The following is a 16,065-nucleotide window of genomic DNA, read 5'->3' on the forward strand; positions in this document are numbered from 1 at the left end:
ATACGATTTATACATTTAAACGTTAAGTAATGAATATATATGTATATATATTTATATAATGTTGGAAATAACTAAAGTTATGATAAAGCTATAGTATATAAATAAATATTCATAAGAATAAATAAGTACACCATCTTGTAAGAAAGAGAGCATACGAGTAGGTATAAACATTACATATGAGTGAGCAGGAATACCGTGCTGTAACTTGAGTACCGGGCGGAGTAAAACAATAGAGCAAAGCCCAGATTTACTTAATGAAAACGCCCGCAGCAAGAGTAAACGACCAACTTACTCCTGTTGCTATCCTAATACCAAAAATCAAGAAAAGATCGTTCAGAGGGCTGTAATACCCCCAAATTTAATAGTAAATTTATCGGAAACATCAAATTTAATAATAATTTCAGTCTTACAAATTTTTACCTATGCATTTTGGAAAATATCTATAATTTTATTATTTATTAATGCAATAAATTAAACTGCCGATGGCAGTACTTTTTATTTTATTTAAATTAATAAAAATTGCTGATATGATATATCAGATTTATTTAAATAAACAAAGATTCAGAGAAAACCTGGATCATCGATAAAATTTTTGATGAATAAACAATAACAATGGGAGAGTGTTTCTGCGTCTTTTCTCATGGCCCCTAACATGGTAGACCATCTTAAATTACAAAGTAATATAAAAGTTACTGCATCTGCTAATGAAAGAGAGTCAGAAAAATTCATCAGTACGCGATGTAATTTCGTTACCGTCGGGCGTAAGCCCGTTTTCGTTGGGTGTGACCCCGTTTTGTTTTTTTATTATTATTTGAAGTTTTCAAGTATAGACAGTATAGTATTCGGGTGTAATTCCGCTTTGCGTCCAATTAAGGATTACATATATGCAAGCTCAAGGAGTTTTTATCATTTTCCAAGGATATTTCATTTATTCAATTTCAAAGATATTTCATTCATTCCACTTCAAGGATAATTCACTTATTCAATTTTTAATGATATTTCAATCATTCATTCAATTCTCAAGGATATTTTACAAGGATATTTCAATTTCGTCATTTATTCAATTTTCAAGGATATTTCAATTTCTACAACTACAAATTTCAATTCAAGAATCTCACTAAATTTAAACTCATCCCCTGCGTTAAAATTTAAAAGGTGCAGTGATTTTTTATTTACTTGTGTATGTGTGAATTTATGGGCAATTAAAATAACAAATATAAAAATTTATTCGCAAAAATCTATAAAATTTTGTGAAATTAAAACAAGTTTGTGAAATTGAAATCAAGATTTTATTTTCTAGTTACCTGCAATAAAAGGTAATGATTTGTTTATGAACGTGTGTTCTCTTTCCAACGGACAATTAGAATAACAATTTATTTAACTTTAATTGAGTGATGAGTGACTCAAATGACAATATATATTGGCCACAAATAATGTTTCATCATTAATTTTCATTTAATATATTTTAATAATATATTTTGTATCGTTATTTAATGAAGTTTAGTTTTCAATTATTTTCATTTCATTGAAATACTGGTCACAGAAATTAAGGGATAGAAAAAAAATCCGAAATTTTTAAGTGATTTTCAACATGCTGTAACTCGATGAAAAATGGTCGTATAAAAAAAATTAAAAAAGCAAATTGTAGCCTCAAGTTTCTAGTTTTACGATCTGGACCTCAAAATTTTTTATCATGTACGGTTCCGGAGTAATCATAAGAAAACCAACAAAAAAAAAATTTTCAAAATTTTCGCTGGTCTTTCAATACCTCTATGGGCGACAATAAATTTTTTTGAATAATCCGACTGTCTGACTTTTCTCGAAAATTTTATGCCCTTTAATTTGGTGGCCTTAAAAAGTCTCTACGACAATTTGGCGCCGAGTTATCATTGATCAAAGCAAAAAAGTCCATTTTGGCTTTGATAATCAATAACTCCGGATGTATTGGTCGTACAGAGAATGGAAGCAGGGTTTTGAAAACTGGAAAACATTCTCTATAAGGCAAAATTAGTGGCATTTGATAGAAAAATTTTTTTTAAAGCGATGTTGTTTGGTAAAAAACGAGTCAAAATTCACAAATTTAAGGATATTCGGAAATCTTGCTATACTTTTGGATATAACGGATGAACAAAGGATATCTTCGACTTTTTTTCAACCTTAAAGTGTCCTGAAAAAACCCTGAAAATTTCAAATCGCTGCGATTTTTCTTCCTTAGTGCCCCGAAGCTTTAAATTTATCGATTTTGTCAAAAAATCACCATAATTGGTAGTTTCTCGGTTTTTGTTCATTTTTCCGATTTGAAAATGGTTTTTTTTTACCGATAATCTTCATTTCTTCGATCAAAAAGATCGATTATCGAAAAAAATTGTAAAAAAAAAAATTTTGAAAAAACTTTTTTTTTTCAAAATTTTTTTTTTTTCAAATTTTTTCTTTTTCAAAATTTTTGTTTTGTTGTATCTGAAATGATTTATAATTGTCAAAAAAAATTCCTAAAATTTTTTTTACCGCCGGCAATAGAGTTACCCAAAGCGTATGTTTGTTAAGTTGACATTTAAAGCAGGTGCAGTTACAGCGGTAAAAAAAATTTTAGGAATTTCTTTTTGACAATGATAAATCATTGCAGATGCAACAAAAAAAAAAAATTTTGAAAAAAAAAAAAGTTTTTCAAAATTTTTTTTTTTTCAATTTTTTCCGATAATCGATCTTTTTGATCGAAGAAATGAAGATTATCGGTAAAAAAACCACTTTCAAATCGAAAAAATGAACAAAAACCGAGAAACTACCAATTATGGTGATTTTTTGACAAAATCGATAAATTTAAAGCTTCGGGGCACAAAGAAAGAAAAATCGCAGCGATTTGAAATTTTCAGGGTTTTTTCAGGACACTTTAAGGTTGAAAAAAAATCGAAGATATCCTTTGTTCATCCGTTATATCCAAAGTTATAGCAAGATTTCCGAATATCCTTAAATTTGTGAATTTTGACTCGTTTTTTACCAAACAACATCGCTTTAAAAAAAATTGTTCTATCAAATGCCACTAATTTTGCCTTATAGAGAATGTTTTCCAGTTTTCAAAACCCTGCTTCCATTCTCTGTACGACCAATACATCCGGAGTTATTGATTATCAAAGCCAAAATGGACTTTTTTGCTTTGATCAATGATAACTCGGCGCCAAATTGTCGTAGAGACTTTTTAAGGCCACCAAATTAAAGGGCAAAAAATTTCCGAGAAAAGTCAAACAGTCGGATTATTCAAAAAAATTTATTGTCGCCCATAGAGGTATTGAAAGACCAGCAAAAATTTTGAAAATTTTTTTTTCGTTGGTTTTCTTATGATTACTCCGGAACCGTACATGATAAAAAATTTTGAGGTCCAGATCTTAAAACTAGAAACTTGAGGCTACAATTTGCTTTTTTAATTTTTTTTTATACGACCATTTTTCACCGAGTTACAGCATGTTGAAAATCACTTAAAAATTTCGGATTTTTGTTCTATCCCTTAATTTCTGTGACCAGTGTATATTTAATAATATATCTTGTAACTTTACTTAAAGGAAATTAATAATCGAAATATTCATATATTTTTATAAGAATATGAGTTTAAGTAATTAATTTTAATTTGTGAATTTAAAATATATTACAAAATATTATTTTATGAATTTGAAGAATAATTTCAATTTGTGAATTATAAAACAATACTGTTTTCAATAATAATTTAAATAATAATCTAAATAATTAATTTTGAGTGTGAATTTAAAATATATTACAAAATATTATTTTATGAATTTGAAGAATAATTGTAATATGTGAATTATAAAACAATACTATTTCCAATGTTAATTCAAATATTACTGTAAATAATTAATTTTAATTTGTGAATTTAAAATATATGACAAAATATTACTTTATGAATTTAAATAATAATTTTAATTTGTGTTTAAAATACGTTACAAAAATATTATTTTGTGCATCTTAATAATAATCTTAATTTGTGAATTATCAAATAACACTATTTTCAATAATCAATTAAATAATAATCCAAATAATTAAGTCTAGTTTGTGAATTTAAACTACATTACAAAATATTATTTTACGAATTTAAATAATCATTTTAAGCTATGAATTATGAAATAATAATCAATTGTAGTTTGCGAATTTGGAATACATTATAAAATATTATTTTATGAAGCTAATTTAATTTGTGAAGTATGAAAAATTACTATTTTTAATAGTATTTCAAACATTAATTTAAATAATAAATAATTAAATTGTGAATTCTAAAATATTACGAATCTAAATAATAATTTTAAGTTGTGAACTATAGAATAACATTATTTTCAATTGTAATTCTGTCGGGTTTTGAATAACCTTTGAAACCATTAATTATATCAACTGATTCTAATCTTTATTAACTTCTAATAAACATCTTAACAATCTTTAATATCGATCAATTTATAAATATTATAATATAAGCAATAGAAAAAGACTTTGGTTACAACAACGTATTATCACATAGAACCGCCAAGTGAAGCACGTGAGCGAGCCACAGCGAGCGAGCGGGAGAGTGTGCCGTATGCGCCGTCAAGCGACGCGTAGACCGACACCAACTCATCCAAAATAATACTAATAACTTAGTTGTCGCTTTAAGCGGCAAATACAAATAAAGAATAAATAACCAAATAATAATTAGGGAATGGACTAGAAAATCGTGTGCTCTTGACACTCCCTCCATTTTCTTACGTCCAGCTTCCATTGCGCTACTTCTTTTTGTCAGTGGGTTTTTCTGCAACATAGTGAAAAATAATTATAATTAATTCTAAATAACTTCTAATATACTTCTTATTGTTTAGTTTAATCTAATAGTTTATCTCTTAAATATCTAAACGGTTCTGCAGGTAATGGTTTAGTTAGTATATCAGCCAGATTTTCTTTTGTAGAAATCCAGCAAACTCTTATTCTATTTTCATTAACACATTGTTTAATGAAATGACCATGGGTTTTTGCCATGTGCTTTCTATTACCCGTTTTCTCTCGTTCTAGTAGTTCTAATCTAATTTCATTTACACTATTATCGAACATCTTAAGTTTATGACTTCCATCTTTCTTAGTGCAGTCGTCTGCTGACTGGTTATCACACCAAATAGTTGTAGGAAACAATGTCTTTTCAATCACAAATCTAATTGCTTTATCTAGAGATATTATCTCTTGACAAGCATCACTCATTGCCAAATATTCTGCTTGACAAGTTGACAATGTAACGTAATTTTGTTTGTGGCTTCTCCAGGCAATTACGTCACCAAACAGTCTAATAATGTATCCTCCTGATGACGTGAAGTCATCAGTATCTCTAAAACTAGCATCTGAGAAAGCTTCTAATTCATCTGAGTTACCTGTATATTTCAGGTTTAAATTTACTGTACCTTTCAAATATCTCAAAATTCTTTTGACATCTTTCCAGTCATCTTCGGTAGCACTTAGTTGTTTTCTAGCTAAGTAACGTACAGCAAAGGAAATGTCTGGTCTAGTTCCATTTGCTAGGTACATAAGACTTCCAATTGCCTTTCTGTATGGAGCTTTTCTGGTGATCGATGACTGTTCATGTTCAGATGATTCTAACTCTTCCAATTTTCTTCTTTTACTTCTATTTTCGGCTTGTCCAGTAACCATTGGGGTGTTCTGAGGATTGCAGTCAGTCATCTTAAATCTATCTCAAATGCTTTCAATATAACTACTTTGATTTAATACAATGTATTTCTCTTCTCTATTTCTTTCTATCTCAATTCCAAGAAATTTCTTGGGTTCACCAAGAACTTTCATCTCAAAATTCTTGCATAAATGGTTTTCAATTTCATCTAATTTCTGTTGGTCATTGCTAGCAGCTAAAATATCATCTACATAAATTAGCAATACAGCTACAATTCCATTTTTTCGCCAAGTATATACAAACATGGTTCATGTAAATCATTCTCGAGACCAATTTCTTTTACCACTTGATTGAATTTGATATTCCATTTCTTAGGACTTACTTTTAATCCATACAAGGATTTCTTTAATTTGAGTATCTTTGTTTGCTTTGTCTTTTCATCTACGTCTAGGCCTTCTGGAATCTTCATGTAAATTTCATCATCTAAATTTCCATAAAGAAATGCCGTTTTCACATCATATTGACAGATTTCTAGATCATATTTATTTACTATTGAAAGTAATGATCGTATGAGTGACAGTTTAGATACTGGCGAATATGTATCTTTTAAATCATAATCATTCTTATCTTTAAACCCTCTACATACTAGTCGTGCTTTGTAAAGTACATCTTTATTTACTTCTACTTTCCTTTTAAATACCCATCTTGAATCAATGATATTTAGTTTTCTTCCAGTTTTACTTGCTTTTTTCAAATCTACGAGTTCCCAGACGTCATTTTTAGTTATTGATTCCAGTTCATCCTTGATGGCCCTCATCCATTGACATATTTCGCTTGATTTGCTTGCCTCATCATAGTTGATTGGTTCTTTGTTTAAGGAAGTAATTAAACACCTTATTAGTTCTTGTTCATCCTTATTAGATTGATCTTCAGACACATTGGCACTTTTTGCAAAGCTTATATCTTCAATCAGTTTTCTATTTTTGTCCTTTTCAGATTCTAACTTTCTTTTGATCTCACCTCTAGTACATGGTCTGCCTTCTTCTGATGAAGTCTTCTTTTCATTTAAGTTTTTAGCTTCTAGTAGATTTTTACGTGGTCTTCCTCTTTTTCTTTGTTCCGGTTTCTCCTTTTCTACGCTGATTTTGTCTTCTAGATTATTTGGTACATTTTCATCTGACTTCCAGCTAATTTCATCTTCAATTTCTTCTGTCTGTTTATTCTTATATACATCTTGATACACTAATTTTTCATTGAATCTAACATGTCGTGACTCTAGAAATTTTCCAGTACTTGGATGCCATAACAAGTATCCCGTGGGTTTATATCCCACCATGACTGCTTTGATTGCTCTCTCACTGAACTTGTGCTCTGGTTTTGGAATTCTAATATATTCAATACATCCAAACCTTTTAATTTTGTCGAAATGACAGTTTTCATTCTTATTAAATTTCATCAATGGTACATTATAATCTATAGATTTATGTGGTGTTCGATTGTATGAATGAACAGCTGCATCTACTGCTAACTCCCACATACTCTTGGGTAAACCAGAATCCAGCATATAGGTTCTGACTTTTCTCTGCAACGTAGCGTTGAATCTTTCAGAGACTCCATTGTGTTCAGGGGTATAAGGCGGTGTTAATTCTAATTCTATCTTTTCTTTTCTTAAAACATCTAGAAATTTTCCACCAGTGAACTCTGTTCCTTGATCCGATCTAACGTAACATACTTTTTCATCTTTACCAAGTAAATTTATTGTAGATATGAGAAACTTTCCTAATGTTGCTCCTGATTCATCTTTAGTCTTTACTGTATATGCTCTAGCTAATCTGGAATAATCATCTACGTACACATTAATAAATCTTTTGTGTCCTGGGTGTGAAGTTGGTTTTATCGGACCCATCGTGTCCGTATGTATTATTTGTAATGGTCTTGATGCTTGTTTTCTAACTTCTTTAAATGGTAATTTTTGCATCTTTGACATAATACATATTTCTCATTATAAAATTGAATCATCAAATTTAACTTTCTCTAATTTGCTGTATACTTTCTGTGATTTCTTGAGATAATTCAATGAAGCATGACCAAGTCTTACATGCCATAACATAGCTTCATTTATTTTGCCTGACTCTGTTGTTCCTTGTTCTAATGGATTTGATGTGAATAACTCTTCTAAATTCTTAATGCTCTCAATGTCATTCAACTTAATTGTATTTCTAGTTATTAAACTAGAATCCCAATTAAATATGTCATCATTTGTATTTTCAGGATGTTGTTCTATTTCTGGAGATGTTGTAACTTCTTCCTCCCTCCTAATTGAGGAATCCTTGACCTCTTCGTTTTCTGAATCTCCCTCCTTCCTTTGCAAATCTACTTCAGATTCGTTGGTATCATCTTCTTGAATCATTACAGCTTTACAACAATAAGCGTTGTATTCCCAATCTAATTTGTTTTCATCGTCGATGTAATTCTTAACTTTGAAGTTAAAGATCCAGTTGGGTTTTTCATATATTCCCTCTAGTATTATTTCTTTTAAATTTTCACTAAATACTCGAAAAATCTTATCGTCTAAATTAATCTTAAATCCTTTATCTACTAATTTTCTTAATGATAATAAATTATCTGATACATCTTTAGCACTAATAACATTGGATAATTTAATTATCTTGTTATCTTGATTCGTGTAGAGCAAAAGATCACCTTTTCCATCTATTAAAATGTCAGCCGATTTATTCTTATTAGCTCTCTTAATTACTTTATTTTCACATTTTTCAAAGTTACTTAGTGTCAATCGATTCTTTACTATGTGATCGGTTGCTCCTGAATCAGCAATAAATTTAATCTCATCTATTAAACCTTTATTTAATAGTCTCTTACCTTGTTTTCCATCAGTCACTCTTTTTGCACTATCACTATCCCGTTTGGGTGCATTTTGAGCTGAGTAATGATTATTTTTATTGTAATTTTTATAACGTCTATCATTCTCATATGGCTCAGAATTCACATTATTTCTAACTCTATTAATTCCCTGTCTATCTAATTTACCTCTAGATTTGATATTATTATTATTTATAACCTTACTTTTAAGTCTGCCGTCCTTACACTCCGAACCCTTGTGAGATCTTATCTCCTGACAGTAGTAGCAGAACCACATATCTTTTGGTAATGAACACTCTTCAATTCTGTGTCCAGGCTTAGCACATCGAAAGCAATTCTTCTTGCCATCAGATTTTGCTATCTGTGCTTTGATTTTGTCTTCTACGTCGCTGGTCTTCTTCTCTGCTTCTAACTGTAGAATAAAAGATTTCATTTCGTTTAATGTCATCTCTTTTGAATGAGATCTCTTAATAAAATCTGCGGACATTAATTGGGGATTTATTGGGGATATAGCTTGATAAAATGCAGATCTAATTTCTTGCTCAGTTAATTGTTCCCCATATCCGCAAGATTCATATTCTCTAATGATCTGGTCAAATCTTTCACAAAAATCACTAACTTTCTCATTCTTTTTCATCTTAATTGAATACAATCTTTTTCTAACAGAACTTGACGTAACGTTTATCTGTTCTTTTCTACATTCTTTAATTCTTTTTAAAATTTCTACGGGTTCAGAAATATCAAGAATTCTCTTGTGATAGTCTTCATCTAAATGATTGATAATAATATCTCTAATAAGACACTTTTTTTTGTTACTCATTGAACTTGATAAATTATTATTATTGCTATTATTTTCATCTATTACATCTAATAAATCACAACTAGTAAGTTCTGATTTTAAATAATCAAACCAGATATTATAGTTTGATTTTTGAGTTAATTTGTATTCTCTTCTAACATTGATCTTACTTTGATTTGATAGTAATGTATCTTTAATTACGTTCAAGTCTCTAACAATAATATTATTCCCAGTTGTAACTTCTAAATTGGTTTTATTTGGGAAAGTAGGAATTGTATGTGAATTCTTTACCTTAGCTGCTTCTGCTTTAGTCTTTTCCGGATCTAACTCTGCTCTGTACCATTTTGTCATCACCTTTAAGGCATTTAACATCGCGTCAGAAACTTCCTCGAGCTTTCTAGCTGCTCTTCCAATTGATGCTGACATCTCTTTAGTCTGCTTATTTGAATCCAACATCAACCTCTTCATGTCTTCTAAATCCTTATTGCCAAGCATTAACATCTTTTGGTTACTCGCAATTTTAATCTTGGTATTATCAGTCTTATCTTTCATACCATCATCTGTACCTGTAAACATATAATCTTAATTAGTATCTGGGATTTTCTTAACATTTATACATCTTTTATATGTATTTAAATAGGCCTCATCTAACTACTCTTAAACACTTTTATACATCTTAGAGTGTATCTTCTACTTTAGTTTACAGCTTCTAAATTATTCTATAGTCACTACTTACTTATTGACTGGCTTGATTTGACAGGAGTTGAGAAGTTGTTCATCCCTTTGAGTGACACCTTTACAATTTTGTTGTCAACAGTTGTTGTTGATGACTCTTGATTAATACCATCTGTTTGTTAAATCAATCCCTTGTGAAATTGTGATAGACTGTGGAACCTGTCCACAGTTTTCCCAATCTTAATCCGCAATGTTGGATCTTGTTCAACATTTTCAGGATCTTGTTCAACATCTTCAGAATCTTGTTCAACATCTTCAGGATCTTGTTCAACATCTTCAGGATCTTCGATTCTCTCAAAACTTTCCTCACTGTCATAATTAACCAGTGGAGCCTTTGTTTCTGACTCTGACATCTATTTCGGATTTTATAAAACAGAATTAAAAATTGATTAATTATACATTTAATTAGTAATTTACTATCTGATTAATACTTTATCATCTATCTCTTATTATTAAGATTCTAAAATTCTATTCATCTAGTACCCGATACTTTTCATAATTGATTCTATTTCGTGCTTCTAAATCAAAATAAACGCACAGCAATTCACTTTAATTTGAAACGCAAGATTGATCATTCCCACATCATCACCTCGAGTATGCACACCTATTCCAACGTACAGTTTTACGCACGGCAATAAAACAACGTTGGAGGCGGTTGATCACGCACACACTCGGGATACATTATGTAAACAAACAACCTCACAAACTATAAGCTACTTGATGCCGAACACAAGCGTCGCATAGCCAAAGTTACCGAAATAGCTTTAATATGTATTTTATATTGATCAATATTAATGACATGTCCAAATACATTTTTTTTTTTTTTTTTTTTTTTAAATAATTAGATTTAAAATTTACTTTAAAACATCTTTTAAAAATCATAATCTAAAAGTACTATTGTTATACACATGGTTTTCGTGTACTATTGTTATTATGATGCTGTTGGCCGACATCTTAAATTTTTTTCACGTCTACCGGCCTCGCCAGCGATTTCATCATAAAACAAAAGACAATCTACTTAATGTAAATCTATTTGTCACTATCTAATATACTTAAAAATGTTTTCAGAAATCTATGAATTTATTTAATTAAACAAATAAATATTTGTCAAATCTTTCTAGGTTGTCTAAATTAAGCGTCTATTAAAACATATTTATTGCGTTTTATATTTTCTTGCATGCATACTTCATTCATCTCTAATTACGTCATATATTCTTATATTGACTTTTCGAAATTACTTTTCTAAAATAATATTCATAAATACTCTTACCTTGTGATAAATCACTTCCACAAAATTTAATTTTTTTAATAAATAAACCACGTACGCAGTGGAAGCGTGCACTGAAGCCCAATAACCTGTCGGGTTTTGAATAACCTTTGAAACTATTAATTATATCAACTGATTCTAATCTTTATTAACTTCTAATAAACATCTTAACAATCTTTAATATCAATCAATTTATAAATATTATAATATAAGCAATAGAAAAAGACTTTGGTTACAACAACGTATTATCACATAGAACCGCCAAGTGAAGCACGTGAGCGAGCCACAGCGAGCGAGCGGGAGAGTGTGTCGTATGCGCCGTCAAGCGACGCGTAGACCGACACCAACTCATCCAAAATAATACTAATAACTTAGTTGTCGCTTTAAGCGGCAAATACAAATGAAGAATAAATAACCAAATAATAATTAGGGAATGGGCTAGAAAATCGTGTGCTCTTGACGAATTCAAATAAATAACAACTTTAAATTAACGAATTTAAAATATTTATACAATAACAAATATTATCAGTTTAAATATTGATACAAATACGAATTTAAATAATGATTTTGAATTTAAAATAGTATAATTCAAATAATAATATTAATTTATTAATTTAAAATATTTATATATAATTCTTAAACAAGTTATATTAAATAATTGAAATATAAATTTAAATAGTAATTTGTTATGGATTTAAATAATTTTAAATTTGTTAATTTTCATTAAGTATTTAATAATTAAATGTGTGATTAAATAAAATTTAAAACCACGAAATAAAATCTATTATTGTAAAATTTCACATCCATGTTTCCCCGTGAATCCCCCGAAACAAGTTATTCCAAGAAATCTATAGATTTCTAAAAATCAAAATACAAACACAATAAATTACTGAAAATTTTCACGGGGCCATAACAGTATAAGTGATAGCACAAATATTAAAAAAAGTTTCTTAAAGAGCAGAAAATTTGAGTGAAAAATTTCTCGACTCCCCGAATTGTAGCTCCAATATTTATAACGTTGAAAATCGGCTTTTGCGCGGCAGTTGAGGCATGCGCGCGCCGCCGCTCTAGTGAGCGTAGTTGTTAAATAATTTGTTTATGCAATTAAATATTAATTAAAAAATTTGTAAAAATTCTGGTGTCATCTAGACACTTTAAAGAATATGATTCCGCGGTACTAAAAGTTGTATCACCATTTTTCAAAAAGTTATTCGATTGTTAATTAACATTTTTGTTACGGGTATGTGTTGTCATAAAAGGCGGTGTAAAAGTTTAAATAATTAATCGACATTTTTTTTTTTTGAGCTTTTTTTTTAAACATACTTAACAAGATGACGTGATAAAAGCTTATAAAAAATTTTTATTCCATTAGCTATTAATTTTTGAAGTAACAAAAAGTTTTAAATTCAAATAATGCATGTTAAATAATTTTTTTTCCAATTTTAAGCTATTACTGATATCATATCCTTGTTAGGCATTATATAATTACTTTTTAAATTTTTTCATGCCATTTGATTATAAATTTTTTATAAACAAATGGATTAATTAAATATTTTTGAAAAATTTTTTTTTTACCATCTTGTTAGCGTAAGAAAGCATTTATTTATAAAAATTAGCATTTTCTTTTTCTTAGAATGCTTATATCTCATAAACAAATAATGCTATGACAAATATGCTCCAGGACTTTTTTGTTACCTGATTATGAAACTACACAGAAAAAAAATTCATGGATTTTTTACGATTTAACTATCGTAATTTTTATTATATAGTATTGTAACGCTGGACTATAAGATTTCAATAATAATTTTTACAATAGACTATCGTAATTTTTATTTTATAATTGATACTACTACCAGAAAGAAAAAATCAGATACTATAGAGTAAATTATACAAGTTGTGTTAACATAAATTCTAATACAACTATCGTAAAATGAATGAGTCGGTAATGTAGAATTTCTTTAAATATAAAATAATAATTAGAAGTCAATGGAGTAAAATATATTTTCTTAAGAAAGTAGAACTTATAATTAACAAAAAAGAAAAATTTATGATTTGGAATTTTTTTTTTTTTCAACAGTTAAATTGAGAAGAAAAATACAATCTCGAAATAAAAATAAAACATGTTGAAGTAGTTATAATAAAACATTTAGTTAATATTTTTTCAAATATATTTTTTTGGTGAATATAATATTTATTATTAATTAATTTAACTTTATAAGTTATAATATTATATCAGATTCCAAAAGTATTATAATTTTTTCCTTTTGAATAAATAACTCCTTTCTTTGTATTCAAGATACGCACATGTAAAAAATCAATTAAACCATAGGTGCAATTTTTTCGAATACTTTTTTCTATAAATAATAAATTGAGTTTTATTTGCACAACCTTTGGTTTTTTACAAAATTTCTACAATAGTTATAAGTATTTATATATTATATATTTATTTATTTTTGACTCTTTTTCCTTCCATTTCTCACTATATATTAAATAACAGTCAATAAATTAACTTTGTCCAACTAATCCTTTGGTATCAATTCACTCCATTCATCCTTGATCATCATCCTCGTGTACGTCGGTGTTTTGGCTGCCCTCTTGCAACAGATTCCGTGACCCTGCCTCCTTTCTTAGGGGCTCTTCAAGTTTTTTGAAGATCCCACACATTTTTTGGTCTATTTCCCCTTTTAGCACTTCTATCAATCTGCTTTCCAATCTTTCTTCGTCCTCGATTTCCTGCCATCCTTTCAAATATGCTCTTTCTTCGTTGTTTACTACTTTGACTAGTCCTATGCACTTCAATAAGTGCGGCAGCGTTTCGTCTTCTTCCTCACATAGTCTACACTTCCACTCTGCAAACCCTTTTTTATGCGCCCTCCCTATGTTCCCACACCTGATTCTCGCCCACATCTCCTTCACTTCCGCCCTTATTCCATCTCTTCTCCAGTATTGCTTATTGTCTTCTTCCAATTCTATTTTTTTATATAGTGAATTATATGTTGATTTTTCCCTCGCCTCTTCGTCTTCCTTCCTCGACTTTTCTCTTAATCTTGCGATACCATCGTTTATCTCTTTTTCTACTGCCTCTGTCTCCATATTCTTGTATATCATCTCTATTACTGCTTCACACTCCATTTCTTTCATAGCCTTCTGCACCTCTTTGCCCCACTTCGTTGGGTTTCTGTTCAGTATGCCCCTCATTTCTTCTCTCATAGTTTTCCTCGGCCATCTGTCCTTGTCCATCCTCATACATACTTTCAGATATCTTGCCGCTCTTTCCTTTGCAATGACTCTCATATTCTCTACCCCCATTTCACGTCTCCATATATACCCGGGCGTGTTTCTGCTTACTTCAAGTGTCATCTTACACATCCTATTGTACACTCTCTCTATCTCTTCCACCTTCCCCTAACCCCATACTTCTACTCCATACATCGCCACTGATTTAGCCACCGTGTTCATCAAGTACAGCTTGTCTCTTAAGTTGTTTAGTCTTGTTCTCTTTAACACTCCCCAAGCTGCGTTTGCTGCCTTTTGCGCTTTACTCGCTACTTCCCTCCTTTGTTTAGCTGCGCTATTCCTCGTGGTAAACCAATATCCCAGGTATTTAAATTCCTTTGTTTCTTCCACTTCCCTTCCTTCATATCTGAACTTCCTTTTCTTTTTCTTTCTTCTACCGTTTCTGCATACTAATATCTTTGTCTTTCCCACGTTCACTTCCATCTTGTTCTCCTTCACGTACTTTTCTAATTCTCTCAGCATTCTCCTCAACTCTTCACCGGTGTCTGCAACCATCGCAACATCATCCGCGTATTTCAAAACATAGATCCTTTGCTGGCCTATCGTTGTTCCTCCGATTTTTAGTTTTTCCATTCTGTCTTCTAGTTTAGTTCATCTATGTCTATCCCATACGCCACTCCACTCATTGCACACCCCTGTCTTACTCCAGTCTTCGCTTCAAACTTCCTTGTGATCTTGTTTTTTCCTATTTTCACTGTGCAGTATGTCCTCTTATATATCCTTCTGAACATTCGATGCATTCTTCCCCTTATTCTTTTCTTCCATGCCTTATTTTTTAGCTTTCCCCTTCTCACTTTATCAAAGGCAGCCCTGAAGTCGATCAGGCCTATAGATAGTTTCCCGCCTTTTCTCTTTATTTTATTATTTATCAACCCGTTTAATACAAAAATGTGCTCTCTCGTCCCTCTCCCTCTTCTGAACCCCGCCTGACTTTCTTTTAATATTTTGTCTCGCTCTATCCACCTACTTAATCATTAAGGATGTCAGAAGTTTGTACCCTGAATCCAGGAGCGAGATACCTCGGTAATTTTCCGTCTTCTCTTTATCTTCATCTTTGTGGAGCGGTATTACCATCGCCGTTTCCCATCCGTCCTGTATTTCGCCATCTACCCACATTTTATTTATTATTTCCCTTACCCATATACTAACGTCCTGTGAGACATTTTTCAGGAATTCTGCTGCTATCCCATCCTCCCCTGCAGCCTTGTTGTTCCCTAGCTTTCTTAGTGCCGTCTTTACTTCCCTTACCGTGTATACCTCGTCCAGTCTTGGGTCTATTGACTCCAGTTCTTCGTCCTCTCCGCACCACGGCTCTGTTCCATCTTCGTTGTCATCTATTTCTCCGTCATCTCTGTTCAGCAGTCTCTCGAAGTGTTCCACCCACTCTTTTGCGGGTATTTCATTTTTCACTTGGCCTCCTTTTCTCCCTCTGAACCTGTTTAT

The 16,065-nt window shown here is 30.6% G+C and overlaps 1 protein-coding gene across 2 annotated transcripts; it reads right to left on the bottom strand.

Moving 5' to 3' along the window:
- Positions 1–7,637: 7,637 nt before the first annotated feature.
- Positions 7,638–11,326, bottom strand: LOC130677678 (uncharacterized protein PF3D7_1120600-like). 2 transcript variants are annotated; one of them, XM_057484511.1, is made up of 3 exons: positions 10,060–11,326; positions 9,615–9,889; positions 7,638–8,936 (listed from the first exon to the last, which is right to left on the bottom strand). In XM_057484511.1, exons 1-3 carry the CDS (start codon positions 10,100–10,102, stop codon positions 7,647–7,649), a joined length of 1,608 nt encoding a protein of 535 aa, XP_057340494.1. In that variant the 5' UTR covers positions 10,103–11,326; the 3' UTR covers positions 7,638–7,646. The 2 variants fall into 2 exon arrangements, with proteins under 2 accessions (XP_057340494.1, XP_057340493.1); XM_057484510.1 differs by having other exon boundaries at positions 7,638–9,889.
- Between the last annotated feature and the right edge of the window lie 4,739 nt (positions 11,327–16,065).

This window comes from Microplitis mediator, chromosome 11 (genome assembly GCF_029852145.1).
Source record: "Microplitis mediator isolate UGA2020A chromosome 11, iyMicMedi2.1, whole genome shotgun sequence".
Classification (NCBI taxonomy): Eukaryota; Metazoa; Arthropoda; class Insecta; order Hymenoptera; family Braconidae; genus Microplitis; species Microplitis mediator.